The sequence below is a fragment of the Cavia porcellus genome, unplaced genomic scaffold (genome assembly GCF_034190915.1).
Source record: "Cavia porcellus strain 051 isolate PalLab524CR breed Dunkin Hartley unplaced genomic scaffold, mCavPor4.1 scaffold_6, whole genome shotgun sequence".
In the NCBI taxonomy this organism is placed as follows: domain Eukaryota; kingdom Metazoa; phylum Chordata; class Mammalia; order Rodentia; family Caviidae; genus Cavia; species Cavia porcellus.
This window is the reverse complement of record NW_026947489.1, coordinates 10,425,843-10,446,006: the sequence shown is the minus strand read 5'-3', so window position 1 is coordinate 10,446,006 and position 20,164 is coordinate 10,425,843. Positions and strand designations below refer to the sequence as shown.

Below are 20,164 nucleotides of genomic sequence, written 5' to 3'. Positions count from 1 at the left end.
AAAATCAGCAGGTGATTAAGAGACAAGGAAGACTGCATGATCATTTCAATCTACAAAGAAACATTTAACAAAACCTAGTATCTAGCACCCAATCCTGATTTTTAAAATACTCTTCATAAAGTGCAAACAGAATTGTACTTCCTCAGCTACAAGCAAGGCATCTCTGAAAAACCTAGCATCAGACTGAAAGGTGAAAAACGGGTCCCCCTGCCTCCCTCCGCCTCCCCCTCCCTCTCCTTTCCCTATGCCCAGGGGCTCGAATCCCGGACTTCCCGCATACTAGCCAATCACTGCATCACTGAACTGTATATCCCTGCCCTTGCTTTTCTTCTCCATAATTTTTTGAATTCTTTTTGGACAAAAAGTATCATTGAGTTGCCTGGTCTGGCCTTAACCTGCAATCCTCCAGCCTGAACTCTTTGAGTAGCAGAATCACAAGTGCGTGCTACTATACCTGGTTAAATGCAGTATTTCTAAGATCAGAAACACGACCAACAGATGTACTCTCAACATTTCTATTCAGCATTGGAGCTCACAACCCATGCAATCCATCAGGAAATAAACTCAAATAAAATAGATGCAAATCAGAAAGGAAGAAGGAAAACTGCTTTTATTCCCAAAGGTGTCTGATATAACACACACACACACACACACACACACACACCCCAAAAGACAGAAAAAGAAAAAGAAACAAACTACCATAACAAGTGAGCTTAGGAAAGTTGGAGAATGAAAAATATTTCTATATATCAGCAATGAACAGTCAGATCGAAATTTAATGTGCACTAGCATCAAAAAGAGGAAATGTTTTTAATAATTTGGCATAAACTTGCCAAATTCTTAAGCTCTAAATAAAAATAAACGATACTACTGAGATAAACTAAAGAAGTCCTAAATAAATGGAAAGTTTATAATTCTTCCCAAAGTAATCTAAACATTGGAAGCCATCTCAGTCCAAATACCTGCTTGAACTTTGTTTTGTTTTCATTTTGGGTAGGAATAGAGGAAATTCCTAAACTGCATATAGAAATGCAAAGGACCTACAAACCAAAACAACACTGGAACATTGTAACTGAGCTGGAGGGTTAACCGTGACTTTGTCCAAGATTATAAAGCTACATAGACAAGGCAGTTTGTACTGCTATTAAAACGTCTTAAAAATGGATTAATGGAACAGAATAGAGTCTGAATCCAGACCCACACATACACAAACAGCTGATCACTGGCAGAGAGGCCCAGGCATTTCATCAGAGAAAAAGTAGTAGTCAACAATGATTTTGGAGTCATTGAAAGTTCACATTAAAACAAATAAAACAAACCAAACCCTCTTTGATCCCAATCTCACTATAGATATAAGAACTAACTCAGAATGTAACACAGGGCTAAGTTTAGCACTTAAAAAGATAAAAACCTTGATGTGAAAATCTCTGTGACTCTGAGTTTTAGGTACAAATTTCCTAGCTATCACTACCAGTAAGAATCAGAAAAAGAACAAGACACCCTGCTTACCTCAAGTGGAAAAAAATATGTAACTGTGATTGTACAGAACATCCAATCAGCAGCGGGAAAAGAATGAGGGGAATTACTGAAAGGGATAATCACTGTTACCTGAGAGCTGCTCGGATGTGCACCCTGATAGCGGACAGTCAAGTCTGAGTCTGACAGTTTCATTCTGGGACCCTAAGGCCACCGGTCAAACCTATCGTTTTGATGAATGAGGTTTTATTGGAATACAGTCGTGATCATTTACTTACACATTGTCTATGTAGGTTGCTTTTGGATTACAGTAACAGAGGTAACAGTTGTGACTGAAATCTTATGCTTCTAAAAGCCTAAAATACCACCAAAAAAAGCCCCTTTAAAAAATAAAGAAAAGCCTAAAACATTCACTGTCTGGTCCTTTATAGAAAAAGTACATGAACCCCTAAAAGAGTAATGCCATGAACAGAAGTAATGCAAGCAGCGTGGACTTGTCACTTCAACGAGGCAATCAATGTACTTTCCTCAAAGTAAATCTGACGTTACAGGAGTAAGTTTTCCTACATGGTCCAACTTGAAGTTATACTAGTTTGGAGTGAGAGCTTCTGAAAGACATTAATTTTTCTTTTCCCCTTAACAATGTTCACCCTATTCATGCTTACTTCTCAACAGGATTTGAGATTGTCTAGATGCAAGAGTTGAAACAGACTGGAAATGGGTTATCAAAGTAGTGTGTTGACTCCTTCCATTTCTAACGTAGAGCTTTACATTGTTGGGAAAAAGATACTCACCAAGAAAAAAGCAGGGCTTTTCTTTTCCTTATAAAGCAAAAAAGACTCAAAATATGAAAGAAGGAGGGAAGGAAACAGCTAAAGGTCAAATTGAAATTTCCCCAGGCTGATGTACAAATCAGGTGACTGAACTACAAAGTTAAAGTTTAATCCTGCAAGCTTATCATCCAAGATTGGCCTCAACTCCCTCAACGGAGACTCAGTACTATTTCAGATTCCAAGATGTGGCTGACTTTTAAAAATATCTTCTTGCTGTTTTTCCTCATCTGTTCAGCCCACTGGTGAGATATCTACGGTCTAGAGAAAGAGCCACAGACCGCAATGAGATTCAGTCCACAGGACCAGGGCAACGCGAACCGCTGATGTTTACCCCGGCCTCTCTGCTCGCCGCCATGGTGCACCTCACATGGCCAGGAATAAACTCACAGGAGGTGCGGCAGGCAGGTATTACTACCCCTGTTTTATAAATGCAGGCAACGGAGCCGAAGGGCACTAAATTAACTTGCAGAACACCAAGGGTCAGAATGGAGCCTGGTCTTTTGGTGACTTGATGATTCTCTGCTCCATCGTTCTGTCTCTTGGTGATCACTGTCTACAGCTATGAGAAGCAAACGCTGTTGCGTTGGAAGCCTGAGTCTGTGTGTTCAAAGTGGTCACCTATTTTTACAAACAGGAAGTGCAGCATTTTCAATAGATTTAACCACATTGTCTTACATTCTATTGAGAGGGAAGGAGAAAAAAAATTAAAGTAATTTAAGTAACAACTCTACAATACTTCCATTCTAGACCCAGGAGCCAGGTGTTAAATTTTGAAATGGATTTTGCTTTTTTTGGCTTCGCTATAAAAAGTGGTTTGTCTCATATTACTGCTGCTGCTGCTTCTTTTTTTTTTTTTTTTTTGGTACCGGGGATTGAACTCACGACCTTGTGCTTGCCTGGTAAGTGCTTAAGCCACTGAGCTAAATCCACAGCCCTCATGCTGCTTCCTAATGAAGTAAATGCATCTTTAGATGAAAGTCATATAGAAGCTGAATGATCACTGCCTGGATCTAATCTGTGCTTTTTTTTTTTTTTTTTTTTTGCTAGATAAAATAAATTGAGCCATGACTTGAAAATTAGGAGTTTCATGCCAACTGCTTTTCTTTTCTTCTGTTAAGACAGTCTTGCTATGTAGTTCAGGCTGGCCTCGGGCTCACTGTGTAGTTCAGGTTGGCTTCCAAATCATGGCAATCCTCTTGCCTCTGCCTCCCAAGTGTTGGGATTACAGATGGGTGCCAACACACTTAGCTAAACTGCATTTTTAACCATCCTTTGAAAACGTAGAATGCCTGTCAATACTGGGCATCTGTCACTACAGCCCATCAGCCAGGGCAGTGGGCTGCTCCTCTGGAAGCCAGGGTACCCTTTGGTTTGCCAGTTGTCACCATGATCTATTGGCTCCTCATCCAGAAGGCAGCAAAGTACTTAATACTTGTCACTACTCTTGTGTTATTTCCTTATCATGTAAGAATAGCTCTGTCTTACATTTTTCTCGCTGCTAAGACAAAATACTTGACATCCAAAGTTTAGTCTGGCTCATAGTTTATAGAAGTTCCAGTTCGTCACTGGCTGGTTCCAAGGCCGGGTGGCACATGGCAGGGGGGTACCACAGAGCAGACAGGCAGAAGGCAGCAAACAGCAAGCCACAAGCAAACCCAGTAGCCCTCTTTCTGCCCACTGAGGTAGCACTCACACCCAGGGTGGGCCACCTTTAATCCCACCCAGAACTATGCCAAACCAATCTGTGTATTGACTTAGTAACCACACATCCTAATCCCAGTATCACACAGTCTAGATTGAGTCACCTCAGAAAAAGCTCCAAGTATGATCACATGAGGACTTGTGGGGACATCTAGACACAAGCCATGACACGGTCTCTGAATTAATCTTTCCTTGGAGGTGAAAGGCAGACAGAGAGAAATGGGATTTTGCTTGCTTATACCGCTCACTTCTTGAATTTCATATAATTTAAAGCATCTTTAATTATAGGACACTTCTTTTATATATAACATGTGACTGGCCATCGATTGTCATACGTCTTCTAATTTCAGAGATGTGGAAATACCAAAGCAAGTGTGCGCGTTTGAAATCAATGAAAGATGGCGATTGCCAGCTGGGTTTCTTGAAGGATCTGAATTAGGGACCTTACTTTAATTATGTGTGTTTCCACCCAGTAAGACCTTTAAAGACCTCCTCTTCGGTTCACTTACTTTGAGCTACACACATATCATCAGCCTCTTTCCTTTTCTTTGTAATAGCCATAGCCAGGGTTTAAAATTTCATGACAAATCAGTCCAGGCCCCACATACCACACTCTTCCAGCCAGCCTGGGGTTCCTAAGTTTCTCTGTCTGTACCCACAACTGCCAGTCAGTCTTACCCAATCAATCAATGCTGTTTCTTCCGCCAGACATGCCCAGTAGAACGCTGAAGTTCACGATCAGCCCCAGAGCTAGGTGTGAGGAGGTCCTCAGTGGGATCTCAGACTTCTAAGAGATGATGTGTAAAATACTAATAACTAAAGAACAGGAGGATCAACCATTCCATGTAGGTGGCAACCGTGCTGGAACTGGGCTCTTAAGTTCCCCTGCTGTTCCAGGAGTTAAATTTTGGGAGCTGACCTTGTGAGAGTTGACCCCCCTGCTATAACCCCCTCCCCGAGTTATAAAAAGCAGCAAAGAATGTTTCACTCCCTAACTCCCCAGAGCGGGGGAATAAAAGGGTTAACTCCCTAACTCCCCAGAGCTATCAGAGCAGAGCAGAAAGAAATGCCTAACTCCCCAGAGCTATCAGAGCAGAGAAAAAAAAAAGAAAGAATGCACCTGCAAGGTTGTTCTGTCTCAACGAGATAAGTAAGACAAGTAACTGTTCTGTTCTGGGCACATAGTGACTGGGCTAGGACCCCCAGTCTCCATGGTTACTCAACCCCAAACCCCTCCAATCAATTTCTGCCAAATCCTATGCTGCTCAAAATTAACCAATGCAATCTGCTTCTGTAAATTCGCTTGCCTCCCTGCGCCCTTAAAAACCCTACACAATTCCCCCTCGGGGCCCTCCGCACTTGTTTGCCTGGGGGACCCCATGCGCATGGAAATAAACTTTTTACTCCTCACTACGAGCTGAGTCCTTGGGGTCTTCTCCCCTGCGACACCGGTTCTTACATATGGAGGCCCCAGCGAGATAGTACGTCTCACGGGAGACGACCTCAACGGCTCCGCCTTACACCGCGGGTGAGTACGACCGGTCGCTTCTTATTTTTACTCTGAGGATCAATCTACCGGTATTTTACGCCCCGAGCCAACCGGGCAATTTTTGTTACCTGTTTTTGTTATCTGTTCTCTGTTCTCTGGTGACCGGGGGACGCCCCACACGGTTTTCCGTGACTCACCGTCTGCGATAGGATTTTCCTATCGGTTTGGGGAATTTCATTCCCAATCTGTGGTCCGTCTGGGCCAATCTGGGGAATTTCATTCCCAATCTGTGGTCCGTCCGGGCCAATTCGGAGACACCCTCTGAGGTGACTCGTTCGGGGAATTTCGTTCCCAATCTGTGGTCCGTCCGGGCCAATTCGGAGACACCCTGTAAGGTGGCTCGTTTGGAGTGAAACTGATGCGTGAGAGTGAGGTGGCCGGCCTGTTTGTCCTGTGTGTCGTGGGTGTTGTGATTGGTTATCTGTTGTATCGTGCTTGCGTTAACCGCCCTGTGACTATAGAACATCATGGGACAGTCGACCTCATCCCCATTGTCCCTCACCCTCGACCATTGGTCGGAGGTGCGGAAGAGGGCTCACAATCTCTCCTTACAGGTCAAGAAGAGTAAATAACAGGATTTCTGCTCGACTGAGTGGCCTACTTTTTCTGTGGGATGGCCACCAGAGGGGACTTTCCACCTTCCCCTCATCTTAGCAGTTAAGAACATCATCTTCTGCCCTGGACAAGAGGGCCACCCCGACCGGATCGCCTACATCTTGGTATGACAGGACCTCAGGGAGGAGCCCCCACCGTGGGTAAAACCCTTCCTTCCTCCGCCCTCTCCTTGATTGCCTGTTTAAACTTGTTACTAACTTAGGGGCTTGTTGCCCATTTCTGTTGCAGGATCCATATGGCTTATTAGATTCAAGGTTCATGATAAAAAAAATTATTTCCTTTAGCTGACCAAACTATGCAAGAAGCTCCCTTTGTTTGTGTCTTTAATGTTGTGGTGCCTTGTTTAATATGTAAGACTTCAATTGATTGCTTGCAACCTCAACATACCTTTTAAAAGGAGTATTTTTTCCTCTCTGGTAAAAATGTAAACATGTACACATATATATGTATATCTATGGTTATTAAAAATCATATCAACTTTACCAAGTAAAAACCAGATGGTAGTATATTTGAGCCAGTTAAAAAGTTACAGTTTTGTTTTTAAAATACAGCATTTTTATGTGGTAAAAAGACATAAAATAAGTATGTTTTGGACTACTAAAAGGTGACTTCAAGGGTTTTGTTGAGAGTTTTGATGTTGTCTGAGAAATAAAAAAAAGTTAATTGACTGGTAATAGTAAAAAGAGGGACAAAGAGAGTGGTCTTCAAGTAAAGGTGTCTGGCTATGCCAAAATATGAAAAAAGATTAAAGCTTAGTTTGAGAGGTATTATTGTAAGTTGTAGAAGGCTCAAGAGGATGTGAATTTTATTTGTCTTGATTTATAGTACTGCAAATAACAGGTTTGACAAAAAGTAAATGTGTTTAAAATTTGACAGTATTAGATCAGTTTTGGTAAAAGTATACATAAGATTGTACTTTGCTGCAAAATGTTTTCATTAAAATAAGATTATAGGTGATACTGAAAATAAGATACAAATTCTTACATGTGCTGTAAACATCTGGGAGATTATACAGCACAATTTTGTTACCTGTGAAAAAGCCCTTTTTGTTAAGAATATAATTTTAATAAAATGATGGCCTGCCATGTGACACCCTTGGACAAAAAGCAGTGTGCCATCCAGATGAAGCCGGCACTCTGATCCGGAATGCCAAAACCATGTTCTCCTTTTGTGCTACCCTGACTGGACATCCAGAGGTAAGGAGGTTTCCCAGTATCGCCAGTTGTTCTCTTTATAACTCAGTCGGCCCCACATGTTAGACAAAAATTACAAAGGTTTGAGAGGTTTAAAAAAATGCCCCTCAGCCAGTTAATAGAGATAGCACAAAAAGGTCTTTGAGAACTAAAAAATTTACAAAAAGATAGCCAAGATGTTAAAATTGCTCTATGAGAAAAAACTTTTAAAAAACAGACGAGAGTTTCTGGGGGGCAATTGGATACTGTAGGCTAAACTTTACTAAAACGCTTGCCTCTATATGACTCCCATAAGGGAGAAACTCAAAATTCGCTGAACTGGACTGATAAATGTAAACAGGCCTTCCAACAGCTCAAGCGGGCCTTGACAGAGGCCCCAGCCCTGGGACTCCCTGACGTTACCAAGCCTTTCATCTTGTTCATAGATAAACTCAGGGACATTGCCAAAAGAGTCCTCACTCAGGACATTGGCCCTTAAAAGAGGCCTATAGCCTACCTCTCCAAAAGACTGAATCCAGTAACAGGAGTATGGCCCCCTGCCTAAAAATACTAGCTACTGTGACAATGCTACTTAAGGAGACAAAAAAAAACTCGCTTTAGGCAAGTAATTTCTGTGGTAACCTCTCACAGTTTAGAGACTCTTATCAAAACCCCTCCTAAAAAAGGCTCTCCAATGCCAGAATTCTACTGTCAAGCCCTGCTTCTAGACCCAGAGTCAGTGATATTCAAGACTTCTTCAGCTTTAAACCCAGCCACCCTTATGCCTGATGATGACCTGGAGAAACAAAGGACACCTCTCCATGAGTGTGCTGACATCCTCAAACTACAGCGGAACCTACAGGCTGATCTTACTGACCAGCTTTTGGAAAATGCCGACAACTGTTCGATGGAAGCAGCTTCATCCAGAACGACAGAGACAGATGAGTGGCCGGGACAACAATGACCACCAAAAAGGAGGTACTCTGGGTTAAAGGGTTAGAGCCTGGCACCTCTGCCCAAAAGGCGGAGCTCATTGCTTTGACTGATGTACTAAAACTAGCCACAAAAAAAGAGGGTAAACATCTATACTGATAGTAGATATGCTTTTGCTACTATACATATACATAGAGCCATCTATTAAGAGCGAGGTCTCTTAACCTTGGCCAGAGCTAAGATTAAAAAAAAAAAAAAAAAAGGGCTCCACAAATCCTAAATTTGCTGGCAGCAGTCTGGCTGTCAGCAGATTGCTGCTATTCACCTGAGGAAACAATTTGGCAGATCAGGCCGCTAAAAGAGTAACAATCACATCAGAGAGGCCAGCCGAAAAAGTAACTGCTCTGATGCGAGTCCCCCTGACCTTATCAGAACCAGTCTACACAAAAAAAAGACTACACTGGTTGTTGTGAGCCATCTAACGGATTCCAGTCCCTGTGACTAAAAGACAAGTACAAAATTTCTAAGAGCCACAGGACTGATCCAGAGTTTGGGACCCTGGCAGAGGCCTGTTGCCTACCTTTCCAAGAGACTTGGTTCTGTGGCAGCCAGATGACCACCCGGTCAGCAGTGATTTCCTCAATGGCCCCCTCATAAAGGAGGCTTAAAAATTGACTTTTGGACACAAACTCTTAATTGTTTCCTCCTATTCACTGGAGACTCTCATCAAGGTCCCACCAGACTGATGGATGTCTAATTCCTGAGCCATACATTATCAGGCACTATTTCTGAAAACAACAGCTTCAAACTCGGCTACTTTGCTGCCTGAGGATGACCCCTCGTTGCCTCATTGATCACCTCACGGAACATCGACCTTATCTAGTTGATAAGCTACTGTCTAGAGTTCCATCCTACTTCTCTGATGAAAACAGTTATGTCTCTCAAGAGCCCATTTACACTTAGAAAGACCAGCATCTGGCAGCTCAACTTCCAAGAGATTCCGGGGGCTAATATCAAGCTAGCCCAGTCTGTGAGCTTCAGATGCCCTCAGTGCCAATTGATAAACCTAAAAGTACTACAACAAATAAAAACCACTGGTTATCGTGGGACTATGCCTAAAAACACTAAAAAATAGATTTTACAAAAATAAAAAGCCTAAACTTCAAAAATATAAGTGTTTTCTACTTAGTCTGAGTCAGCTCTGATAGCAGTTTCTCTGATTTGGTCTCCCTTTTTATCCGTGGGGTCCAACAATGGCCTGGCTTTTATAGCCTAGTAACTCAAATTAACCTAAGCTTTACAGATCGATTAAAAAAAAAAAAACTCGATTGGGCTTACCAGCCTCAGAGTTCAAAAAAGGTAAAAAGATAAGTTAGATTTTAAAGACTATAATTACTAATGGCCTTAAAAACTGGCAAAAACTGGGTGAGTCTCTTTTCCTTCTGCACCTTTACATGCGTGATACACCCCCTATGTTGCAGATATTTCCTCTTTTGAGGTTTTATGTGAGAAGGTTTCTAGAAATTAGCTAATTTAACTAATCAAGATCTTATTAAGTCTCCCCAGACTTTTCAACTAGCTGTGACTTCCATCCACTGGTTACTTCGCTGCTGCCCACTACAGCTAAAGAGCCTAGACACCTAGACAAGCGACCTCACCGTAAATCTCTTGAGAGCGACCTCACCGTAAATCTCTTAAGCCGCAATAGATTGTCAAAATAGCTAAAAGCCTGCCTAGATTCAACGTTCCCAATGCAGACAAGTCCCAACTTCAAAAGACCGTCAGCCTACAAATAAGTAAACTGTCATTTCTTCCAAGGACACTTTAAAGCTTAAGATTGTCCAATATAACTGATAATTTTGTGTTCTCCTCCTTTATAGAGACCCCAAGGAGGCCTCTGTCTGACTTAAAAATTGTTACTTGTATGATAAAACAAAGTAAATTTAAATGTTGGTTTTCTTTCTCCTTTTGGTTAATAGCTTTAATGACAGCTACAAGACCTTTGTTAATCCTCCTACTGGGCCTTATGTTGTAAACAAGTTGATAAACTATGTCAAAGTTCTTAAAAGCTTGTGATTTTAAAAACACATACAAGGTTATAAACAGATGCAATAAAAAAGCTAAGAGAGAAAATTAAATCTCAAGAGCCCCCTTCAAGTAAAGCCAAAATGTTCTCCTTCTGGAAATCAATCCTGCCCTATATTCTCCCTTTACTGGGACCCCTGGCTGGATTCATTATAGTCATGGCTATAGCCCCTTACCTCATTAACCGAGTAACCCAGTTTGTGAGGGCTCAGATCTCTCAAGTAAAGGTTATGGTGCTACGTCAACAGTATGACCCCTTACCAATACAGGACCTTTAAGATTAAAAGTCATCGAAAAAAAAAAAGGGGGGAATGTGAGAGTTGACCCCCCTGCTATAACCCCCTCCCTGAGTTATAAAAAGCAGCAAAGAATGTTTCACTCCCTAACTCCCCAGAGCGGGGGAATAAAAGGGTTAACTCCCTAACTCCCCAGAGCTATCAGAGCAGAGCAGAAAGAAATGCCTAACTCCCCAGAGCTATCAGAGCAGAGAAAAAAAAAAGAAAGAATGCACCTGCAAGGTTGTTCTGTCTCAACGAGATAAGTAAGACAAGTAACTGTTCTGTTCTGGGCACATAGTGACTGGGCTAGGACCCCCAGTCTCCATGGTTACTCAACCCCAAACCCCTCCAATCAATTTCTGCCAAATCCTATGCTGCTCAAAATTAACCAATGCAATCTGCTTCTGTAAATTCGCTTGCCTCCCTGCGCCCTTAAAAACCCTACACAATTCCCCCTCGGGGCCCTCCGCACTTGTTTGCCTGGGGGACCCCATGCGCATGGAAATAAACTTTTTACTCCTCACTACGAGCTGAGTCCTTGGGGTCTTCTCCCCTGCGACACCGGTTCTTACAACCTGTGGGGGAGTTGCAAGGGTGGACCTAAGGGAGGGATGGGGGCCCTCTCGGGAAGTAACAACCATTATGATTTTAGGATAGTGTCCTATTTAAAACAAACAAACACACTATGTAAGAAGAGGCACTGGGACAACATCCTAAGAGGACACAAATGCTGACACTAAATAAACAACAGACAATCTGAGTAGACATATAACAAGTACAGGAATGAACTTAATAATTTAAAATTTTCTCACAAAAGCTAAGCTAAGGTCCAAATATTTCTTTTTTTTTTTTTTTTAAGCCAGTCAAATTTAGCAGTGGGGGGGGGGGGTATACCAACTTTAGTGACACTAATGTTAATAAATTCTGATAACCCAATGCCATCGAAGGTCCAAATATTTCAGCAGGACATTCTAACAAACCATTTAAGAAGCAGCAGCATGAATTTTTTGCAAACTCTACCAGAAACTAACTACAGATGGGAATCTTTTCCAACTCATTCCATCAGGCCAGAACTATCTTGTTACCAAAGCAAGACATATGTCAAAGAAAAAAACTACTGTCCTACATGATTATGCACACAGATCTGGAGATTTAGCTCAGTGATGTAAGCACTTCCCTGGCAAGTGCAAGGTCATGAGTTTCTGGTACCGAAAAAAAAAAAAAAAAGACAAAAAAAAGTCTAACATGATTATGATATAGAAGCCCATAAAGACATTGGCAAAACGAAATCTAAAAACACATTTAAAAATGAAGCTGACATCATAGGGTGAATGTTTGAATGTTTTCCTCCTAAGATTAAAAACAAGGCAAGGATGTATTCTCACTGCCTGTATTTGAGACTGTAATGAATATTTCAGCCAGTGCAATAACACACACAAAAAAGAAGTAAAGGCATGCAGATTAGAAAGGAAGAAGTAAAATTTTATTATTAGATTCTGTATGCAGAAAATCATTCTGAGGAATTTAGGAAAAGTGAATAAATAATACCCCTACAGGAACAAGTTCAGTAAGATCACAGAATACAAAATAGTTTTATTAAAACTATATTTCGGGGCTGGGGATCTAGTTCAGCGGCATAAGCGCCTGCCTTGCAAATGTGTGGTTGTGAGTTCGATCCCTGGTACCAATAAAAAAGAAAAAAAAAGTATGTTTCTATAAAATAACAATAGCCTGAAAATGGAATTACAAAAGCATTTCCATCCACAACATCAAAAAATACAATACTTCAGAATAAATATAAAAGTATAAGATGTATACACTAAAAAAAAATGTATACACTGAAAATTAAATGACTCAAATACATGGAGGGACATTCCATGTCCATGGATAAGAAGTCACAGTATTATTAAGACAGCAATGTTCCTCAAATTGATCCATAGATTTAACGAGATCTCTATTAAAATGTCAGCTGCCTTTAAAAAAAAAAAGAAATTGACAAGATGATTTTTAATTCATGTGAAAATAAAACTCAAAATAGATAAAACCACCTTAAAAAATAAAAGTTGAAAGTGCTCGCATTTCCTAGTTTTAAAACTTATTACAAAACTGCAGTAATCAAAACACTGTGAGCATCTATGTTGGGTCTGGGAGGAGCACATCAAGAAGCCAGCTCACCCTTCTGGTAAGCTGCACAAATCATATAGGGCCAGGAAGACAGAAGCCAGTTCACCCCTCCAGCGAATTGGTGGAAGCCACGCTGGATCTGGGGAGAGCACTCCAGAAGCCAGTTTACCATTCCAGTAAACCACACCACCCAGGCAGGGACCAGGAAGAGCAAAGCCAGTTGGTCCTTCCTGTGAGCCAACTGGTGTGTTGGTTGAGAATCAAGAACCCCCAACACCCCTGCAAGCAAGCAGCTGGTTCGGAAGACAGGCTGAGTCAATAGCAAGTGAGGTACAAAACCAGCTAAAGGCTTGTACTGTTGGATTGACTCTGCAGGCCTAAGGCTGGTAGTCTGAGCATCTGTTGGGGAGGATGCCAGTATGCAATACGGCAAATACGGGGGATTTCCTTCAGTCTACTTTTTTGTTTTTTGTTTTTTTTTTTTTTAATTCAGTATTGTTCTCACTGTTTTGTTTTGCTCCAATTTATTGTTTTGTTTTATTCAATGTTCTGTTTTGATTGGCTTTATTCTGTTTTATTTGATTCTACCATGCCTGATGGAATGGACAACTACTGTAAAGATATAAAGATTATGGTCACCATTGCTGTTTCCTATTATCCTCCTTCCAAGTTCTGTACCAGTTTCACTGCTTTGCTTTGATTTGCTTTACTGTTTTATTTTATTGGATTCTATTCTCTTTCTAAAAAATAGTGCTGTACTTACAAAATTTCAGTAAAGTTCTAGAGCTATACTGGACACTTAGTGCCTCTGATTAATAATGTTACATACTTGAAAGTTGCTCAAGAAGTAAATCTTAAGCATTCTCATCACATAAAAATAGTAATTGTATCAGGGGATGGATTATGTGGGTTAGTTAACTGTGGGAATCATTTTGTAAGGTATACTTTTGGGTACTGTGATTGAATTCATAATCTTACACTTGCCAAGCAGGCATTTGTGCCAGTGAGCTAAATCCTCAGCCCCTATAAGGTATACTTATATCAAAACATCATGGGGTACACTTTAAATATGTTCGATTTATTTGTCAGCTATAACAGTAAAATTTGAGGGGAGAACCTCCAACACAGTACTGTATTCCTGACATAAGAAAACCACAAAAGACTTGAGAAAACAAAATTAAACTCTGACATACAATATGCTCAAGCGTCTTGTGAATGTGTGTGTGGGAGGCTTATTGGGGATCAAGTCCAAACACTTGCATAACAATATTTTTTGATAAAAGTGTCAAGATCATTCAATGTGGGAAATGTTAGTCTCTTCAATCAGTAATGCTAGAAAAACTGGAGAGGCACAGGCAAAGAATGAAGCTGACCCCTACCTCACATATATAAGAATTAACTTCAACTTTATCAAAGACCTAAAGTAAGAGCTGAAACTCCTGAGGAATAATTAGCAAACATAAAAGTCAATCTTCACGAGCTTGGGTTAGGCAAAGATTTCTTAGATACAAAACAAAGGCATAAATGATAAGAGAAAAAAGATTAACTGTACTTAATCAAAAATTTCATGTTTTTTTTTTTGCTTCAAAGGATACTATTACTAAGGTTAAAAGATAACCTATACAATCAGAGGAAATATTTTCAAATCATATAATAAAGGGCTTTTATCCAGAATATATAAAGACTATTTGCAACTCATAATAAGATAAAAATAACCCAATTAAAAATGAGCAAAATATTTGAATTGACATATTGGCATTTCATTTTATTTTATTTTTGGTACTGGGGATTGAACTCATGACCTCGCACTTGCCAGGCAGGCACTGTGCCACTGAGCCATATCCCCAGCCCTGAATTGACATATTACAAAGAAGATACATACACAGGTGGCCAATAAATGTGAAAAGATGTTCAACATTATTAGTCATTAGCAAATACACATCAAAACTACAAAAAGATACTAGTTCATATCTACCAGTATGGCCACAATAAAAAAAAAGTCAGAGCATTAGCAGGACTGGCGAGCATGTGGAGAAACTGAAATCTCATGTACTTCTAGTGGGAATGTAAAATGATGCAAGCAACTTAGAAAGCACTTGTGATATTCCTCAAAAAGTCAAAGTTGCATTCTGGTATGACTCACCGGTTTCACTCCTACACACTGCATAGGTACCCAAGAGAACGGATAGCACAAGTGCACACAAAAACATTCTTGCAGCTGTTTTAGTCATAATAACTAAGAACCAAAAGCAATCCAAGTCTCTGTCAACAGGTAAGTGGATAAACAAAATGTGTCAAATAATAATAGATTATTATTGGAATGAAGTGATAATACATACAACATGGCTAACCTCAACATTATGAGAAGTGAAAGAAGCCAGATGTCAAAGACCATGTATCTACTGGGTGATTCCGCTGATTATGAAATGCCCAGACATGGTAAATCTACAGACACAGAAAGTTTCTAAGTGATAATCTGGTGCTGTGAATAGCAAAAGGCAGCTGCCTGCAAATGGAGACAAGATATCTTTTTAGGGTGATGGAAAATTTTAAAATTGGAACGTGGTGATGGTTGCATAACTGTAAATTTTTAAAAGTAATCATTTAGCTGTATTCCTAAAATAAGTGAATTTATGGTACATAAAGAGCACTTTACTAAATGTTAAAGGGGGGAGATCAAGAAATAGGTGGAGGGGGGAAGGAAGGGAAAGAGAATGAAAAAGGGAATTAAGGTGTGTTATATATATGTACCAGCTCCATACAAGAAATATACTACATACATGTACTTATTAAAAATAGCGATAAAACCACAATGCAATTTTATGTGTAATTCTGATCCTTATAGACCATGACTATAAGACTTTCCTAAAATAGGGCTGCCTTGATTCCCAAGGACAATATAGCAGAGGTTTCTCAAATCATAAAATCAAACTGAAGTATATATTCTTGCTGTACAAATAGATGGATCACTCAGCATTCCTATACTTAACTAGTATAGGAACTATTCCAATAAATGCTTACTAGGTGAACAATGAAACCATCCTTGTAGTGAAGATTTTCCTCCCCAAATAGCATATCCTCCTGATACCTGAAACTCAAGTAGTTTTTCTTAATTAAAAAAAAATTAAATGCCAAAATTTCTAGGGGATAAGTCAGGATTGGGTAGGTTGTAAGGAAGTAATTCCTTAGTGTTGCATCTTATTTAGATGAGGAATGGCCTGGGGATGGGGAGTTGGGGGGTCTGAATGTCTTTACAGAGTCACTCTGAGACCCAGGTTGACCATGGCTTAACTAATCTACAGCAGTCATGAAAAATGAGAAAGACCAAAAGGGGTGAATGGGCTTTCCAATGTTATTCCCCAGAAGTGACACAAGTCACTTTCATTCCATTGAGGTGCCTTTGTTTCCCTAATCCAAGTGGGCTGAGCTATTCAGAGGCTTACGTGGAGAGTATTTTGATGGGTACTGCTGTCTGCTACACCCAGCTGCTGGAGTAGGGGAACCCTGTCTCAGAGCTACAGACTTCTCCCTGTACCTACTTAGAAACCGCTGATGGACACCCAAGGGTAGATGAATTTGATTCTTTGAAGCAAGTTTTGCTCAAAGATAAAGTTAAGTAGGAAACAAACATCCCTTGTGGCATCCCTGAAGTGCTTTGCTCTTTTTTGGGAGACTGTCCTTAATTCACTTTTGCTTTCCCACCACTGAGCACTGTGTCTGGTACACTGCAGCAGCTTCCCGAGTATGTGAGCAATTGAGTTTTGTCTCAGAAACAGCTCACGTGAAAACCTACAGTCTGAATAAGAATGTGATAAGCTTTTGATAAGCTTTCAATTATAAGGTTTTGGTGGAAATTCCTTTACCTCAGTTAAGGAGAATCATGAAAACACACTTAAATTCTGAAAGAAAAGAAGAAGCAATTTAACATGAACAAAATCACCTTTACTGCTGAAACTGTATCACATTCACACCTGACAAAATGCATACCTGTACTGCTAAACTAAACTCAGTGCATTCTAAGACTACAAGGAAATGCAGCAATGTTTGTCATTCAGTAACAGTAAAGCTATTTGGATAAATGCCTTAAGAGGCTTAGTTACCAACTTGTAAGCCAACGTTTATAATACTGAGCTCCGAGCTTCTGGCCTCTGCTCTTGGACTCTTAAATTACACTGCCAGTTTTATCATCTTCTAATACTCCTCTTTGATAGTGTCTCTATTAAAAATAGAGGGCTCAAGTCCTTAATTCTGGCAAGGGTGGCTCTTCATGGAACTTCTCATGTGTTTAAAAGAATTATTATTTTAACCCACACTCCCAAATGAGCCATCAGTCTGACCTGTGTGCTCACAGGCTGTGAGCTCCTTCTGATGCTACTTTCTTACTGAAATCTTGGCAACTGCTTGGCCATTGTTACCAAGCTGTGAAGTTCTCAGAATAACTCAGCTGACCCAGATCTGAGCTTCTAAAGTATCATGGCCTGTAAAAGTTATCTGGGCAACACAAAATGTCCACAAGTTTTAATTTCAAAGTTCTGAGCCTCCTTTGTCCTGAGCTACTATATGAACTTTGGAAGGACTGTAGGTTACATTATATCCCCATAAAGATAGTAACAAGGATCGCTTAAGAAATAGTTATTCTTGTCCATCAGTACAAGTATTTCCCTGAATTGTAATATTTAGTTTTAATAAAAAATATTATCCTTGAAAATGTAAATGCTTACGCTTCTTTTCTGAGGGAAAGGATTTATCTGAGGATTTTGCTTTTAACAATATTGGTATCAATATTGTTTTTGCTTGGCCATAGGCAGATCTGTTTCTGAATTTACTTATTTACAATATATACAAAATTTGGTTCTAAAGCCAACTCTAATTTTCCTATGTCTTTAATAAGTGGATCAGGGGCTGAGGATATAGCTCAGTGGCACAGTGCTGCTTGCCAAGTATGGGGTCGTGAGTTCAATCCCCCAGTACTACCAAAAAAATTGTTAAAAGGTGGATTGTTTATTTGGGCAGATATAGTCTACAAATGAAAATATTTGTTTCACTTAAAGACATTTAAATATTTTAAATTATTTAATTTTAATTATGGTGAAAATTACAATATTATTGTCTAAGTCATATTTAAGCAGCAATAAGCAGTTTCTTAAAGTAGAAAATAATGTAAAATTGATCTTATTCCTTTTTTTAACTTTACAAAACTCCGCTGATAAACTGGGGTTAATATTTTTCAACTTCATCCTAAAGAGAAAAACACTGAAAACTCTTCATCTTGCCATTCTGTACCTACGTACGTTTTCGCTGCTTTTCCTCGGATTCGCGTTTGAAACAACCAAACCTGGAAAAGTTTCCTTAACTCTTCAAATCTCCAACCATATCGTAAAATCCTTTGTCACTTTACCCAGTCAGCTTGAGAGTCTCCATTTCTTTTTCAAGCGAATCACAGTCTTGATCGATTGATTAGCCTGCTTGGCTCCTGCTGTATCAATTTGGAGAGTTTTTGTATAGATTGATAAGCATAAAAAGTCTAAAGTAGGGCGGTTCCAGACTGTATTAGAACAACTTTTTCCCATAAAGCATTCCGGTTCCTCACAAAACTCGGGGCAGAAGAATGAATGATAGAGCATTCACCAATAGGGAGTGGAGAGGAGTATTTTGTCTAAGTTTGCATCCAATCCTTGTGAGTCAGAGGTGGGAATTTTAAATAGGTGTCTTTTCCTTGGAATTTTCTTAAAGTGGTATCACCCCCTGTTGATGTTATGTGTCACGAGTGTGAAATCATCATTATGAATTAGAACATTTCCTCATTTTTTTGAGGTAAAAATAAGCAAAATGACTGTACAATTTGAGAGAACTTCTAATATAATCACTCGGTAACTTTGTCAATTTGAGGGAGCTGTGAAGTTATTTCTATTTGATTTCTTTTTTTTATGGCTATATACACAGCAGGTATTAATGCACCAGTGTTTCTCTCTTTTAAAAAAATGAAAGCTAAGAAACTTGATTATAGATATATTTTTAATTCGTTTTTTGTTGTCTTTTTTTTTTCGCTCTTTGAATATTAGCTGCAAGTCATTATTTGGGGTGATCTTTCATGCCCCCAAAGATTTTTTATTTTATACAAACTATAGATTTCCTTATTTTAAGTTCACAAAATATTTGCGGTATCATGAAACTGAAGTCTTAAAAATATACGACCTATACTATGCAATGTTTCAGTAACTCTTGGAGATCAGCTATAATAAATAGACAACTGATAAATACTTTACTAATGCTTTATTTTGGAATTGGTTTTTTACTTAATATAACTCTGCCTTCTAGGTTGCTCCTTTTAAAAAGTAAGCCAATATAAAACTAGCTTATTATAAATTTAAGGTTGCTTGACAATAAGCCTCTAGCGAATTAAACAGATATCAACTTTTACAAAGGACAAGAAATATGTTTTGGAGGGAGAATTTTAAAAAAAGATTTTTAAGTGTTCCTGTACAATGCTTGGATCCCCCCAGCATGAAGCCCGCTGCCTTTGAAGTGTCTTTCAGCTGACACAGGAATTTTCATCTTGAAGAAATATCTGACAGCCTAGTCATGTTAGGAGCTGTCATAATATTTACCTTTCTAAATTGTCACTGGTCTTTTTTTTTTTTTTTTTTTAGCAATTTTTCGATGATGCTATTAGAACTTGTCGGTGTGTACTAGGAGCCCAAATCCAGCGCTTAGCCTCACGATTTGCTGCCCAGCCTCAGCTGCTTTACATAAAGCCGCACGCCTCACATTTAAATTTATCAGGCCCGTATAGTAATGGTATCCGTGTCCTGGGGTTGCTGTGACGACTGAAATGTGGTGGTCTGTGCACAGCTCTTGGAACGGTGCATGGCACACAATAAATGCTCAACGTCGGGTGTTATCATTGTCATCCCTCAAAGTACGATTAGACTAAGAGCTCCAGCGCCTGAATGAATATATGAATGAACGAACAGATCAGTTACTGGTGGTTCCTGAGGTCGGCGCCGGCTGATTTACCCTTCAACGAAGTTAAGCACGAAGCTACTCTCTTTGACATCCAGCCCCAAATTAGAGCCGGAAGCAAGAGCAAATAGGTGGGCGGTGCCAGTCTAGAGGAACATTCTTTCAGCCAATAGACGCATCACTCAGAAAACAAGCCTCTAACCCCACCAATCGTGCAACCGCGAGAACTAAGGCCAATTATCGCGAGGTTCCATCCAGGGCTCCAATACTCGGGTTTCCCAACTCCCAGCAGCGCGAGTTCCGCCCCGCCCAGGCCCCGCCCCCTCCCCGCCCCCGGCCTTCGCCCCGCCCCGCCCCGCCCGCTGCTCCCGGCTGGTCGTCCAGCGCTCGCTGCGCTCCGGAGCGCTGGCTGGGCCGGCGCCGAGGTGAGTGCAG

The 20,164-nt window shown here is 40.2% G+C and overlaps 2 protein-coding genes across 15 annotated transcripts in view; one reads left to right on the top strand and one right to left on the bottom strand.

The window, feature by feature from the left end:
* The window catches only part of Ttc23 (tetratricopeptide repeat domain 23), an 85,425-nt gene extending 67,053 nt beyond the window's left edge, over positions 1-18,372 (bottom strand). For 2 of the 7 annotated variants that reach the window (XM_063249950.1, XM_063249955.1), the window contains exon 1: positions 4,520-8,521. In XM_063249950.1, coding sequence (XP_063106020.1) covers positions 4,520-4,571 — 52 coding nt within the window. In that variant the 5' untranslated portion in view covers positions 4,572-8,521. Of the gene's footprint in view, positions 1-4,519; positions 8,522-16,629; positions 16,648-18,057 lie in introns of those variants that run through there. The other 5 variants (XM_063249953.1, XM_063249951.1, XM_063249952.1 and 2 more) reach the window with 5 other exon arrangements.
* A 1,676-nt stretch (positions 18,373-20,048) lies between these two features.
* Lrrc28 (leucine rich repeat containing 28) overlaps positions 20,049-20,164 on the top strand; it is a 129,683-nt gene continuing 129,567 nt past the window's right edge. For all 8 annotated transcript variants that reach the window (XM_063249945.1, XM_063249947.1, XM_003475272.5 and 5 more), the window contains exon 1: positions 20,049-20,154. The gene's annotated coding sequence lies outside the window, so the exon portion shown is untranslated. The remainder of the gene's footprint in view (positions 20,155-20,164) is intronic.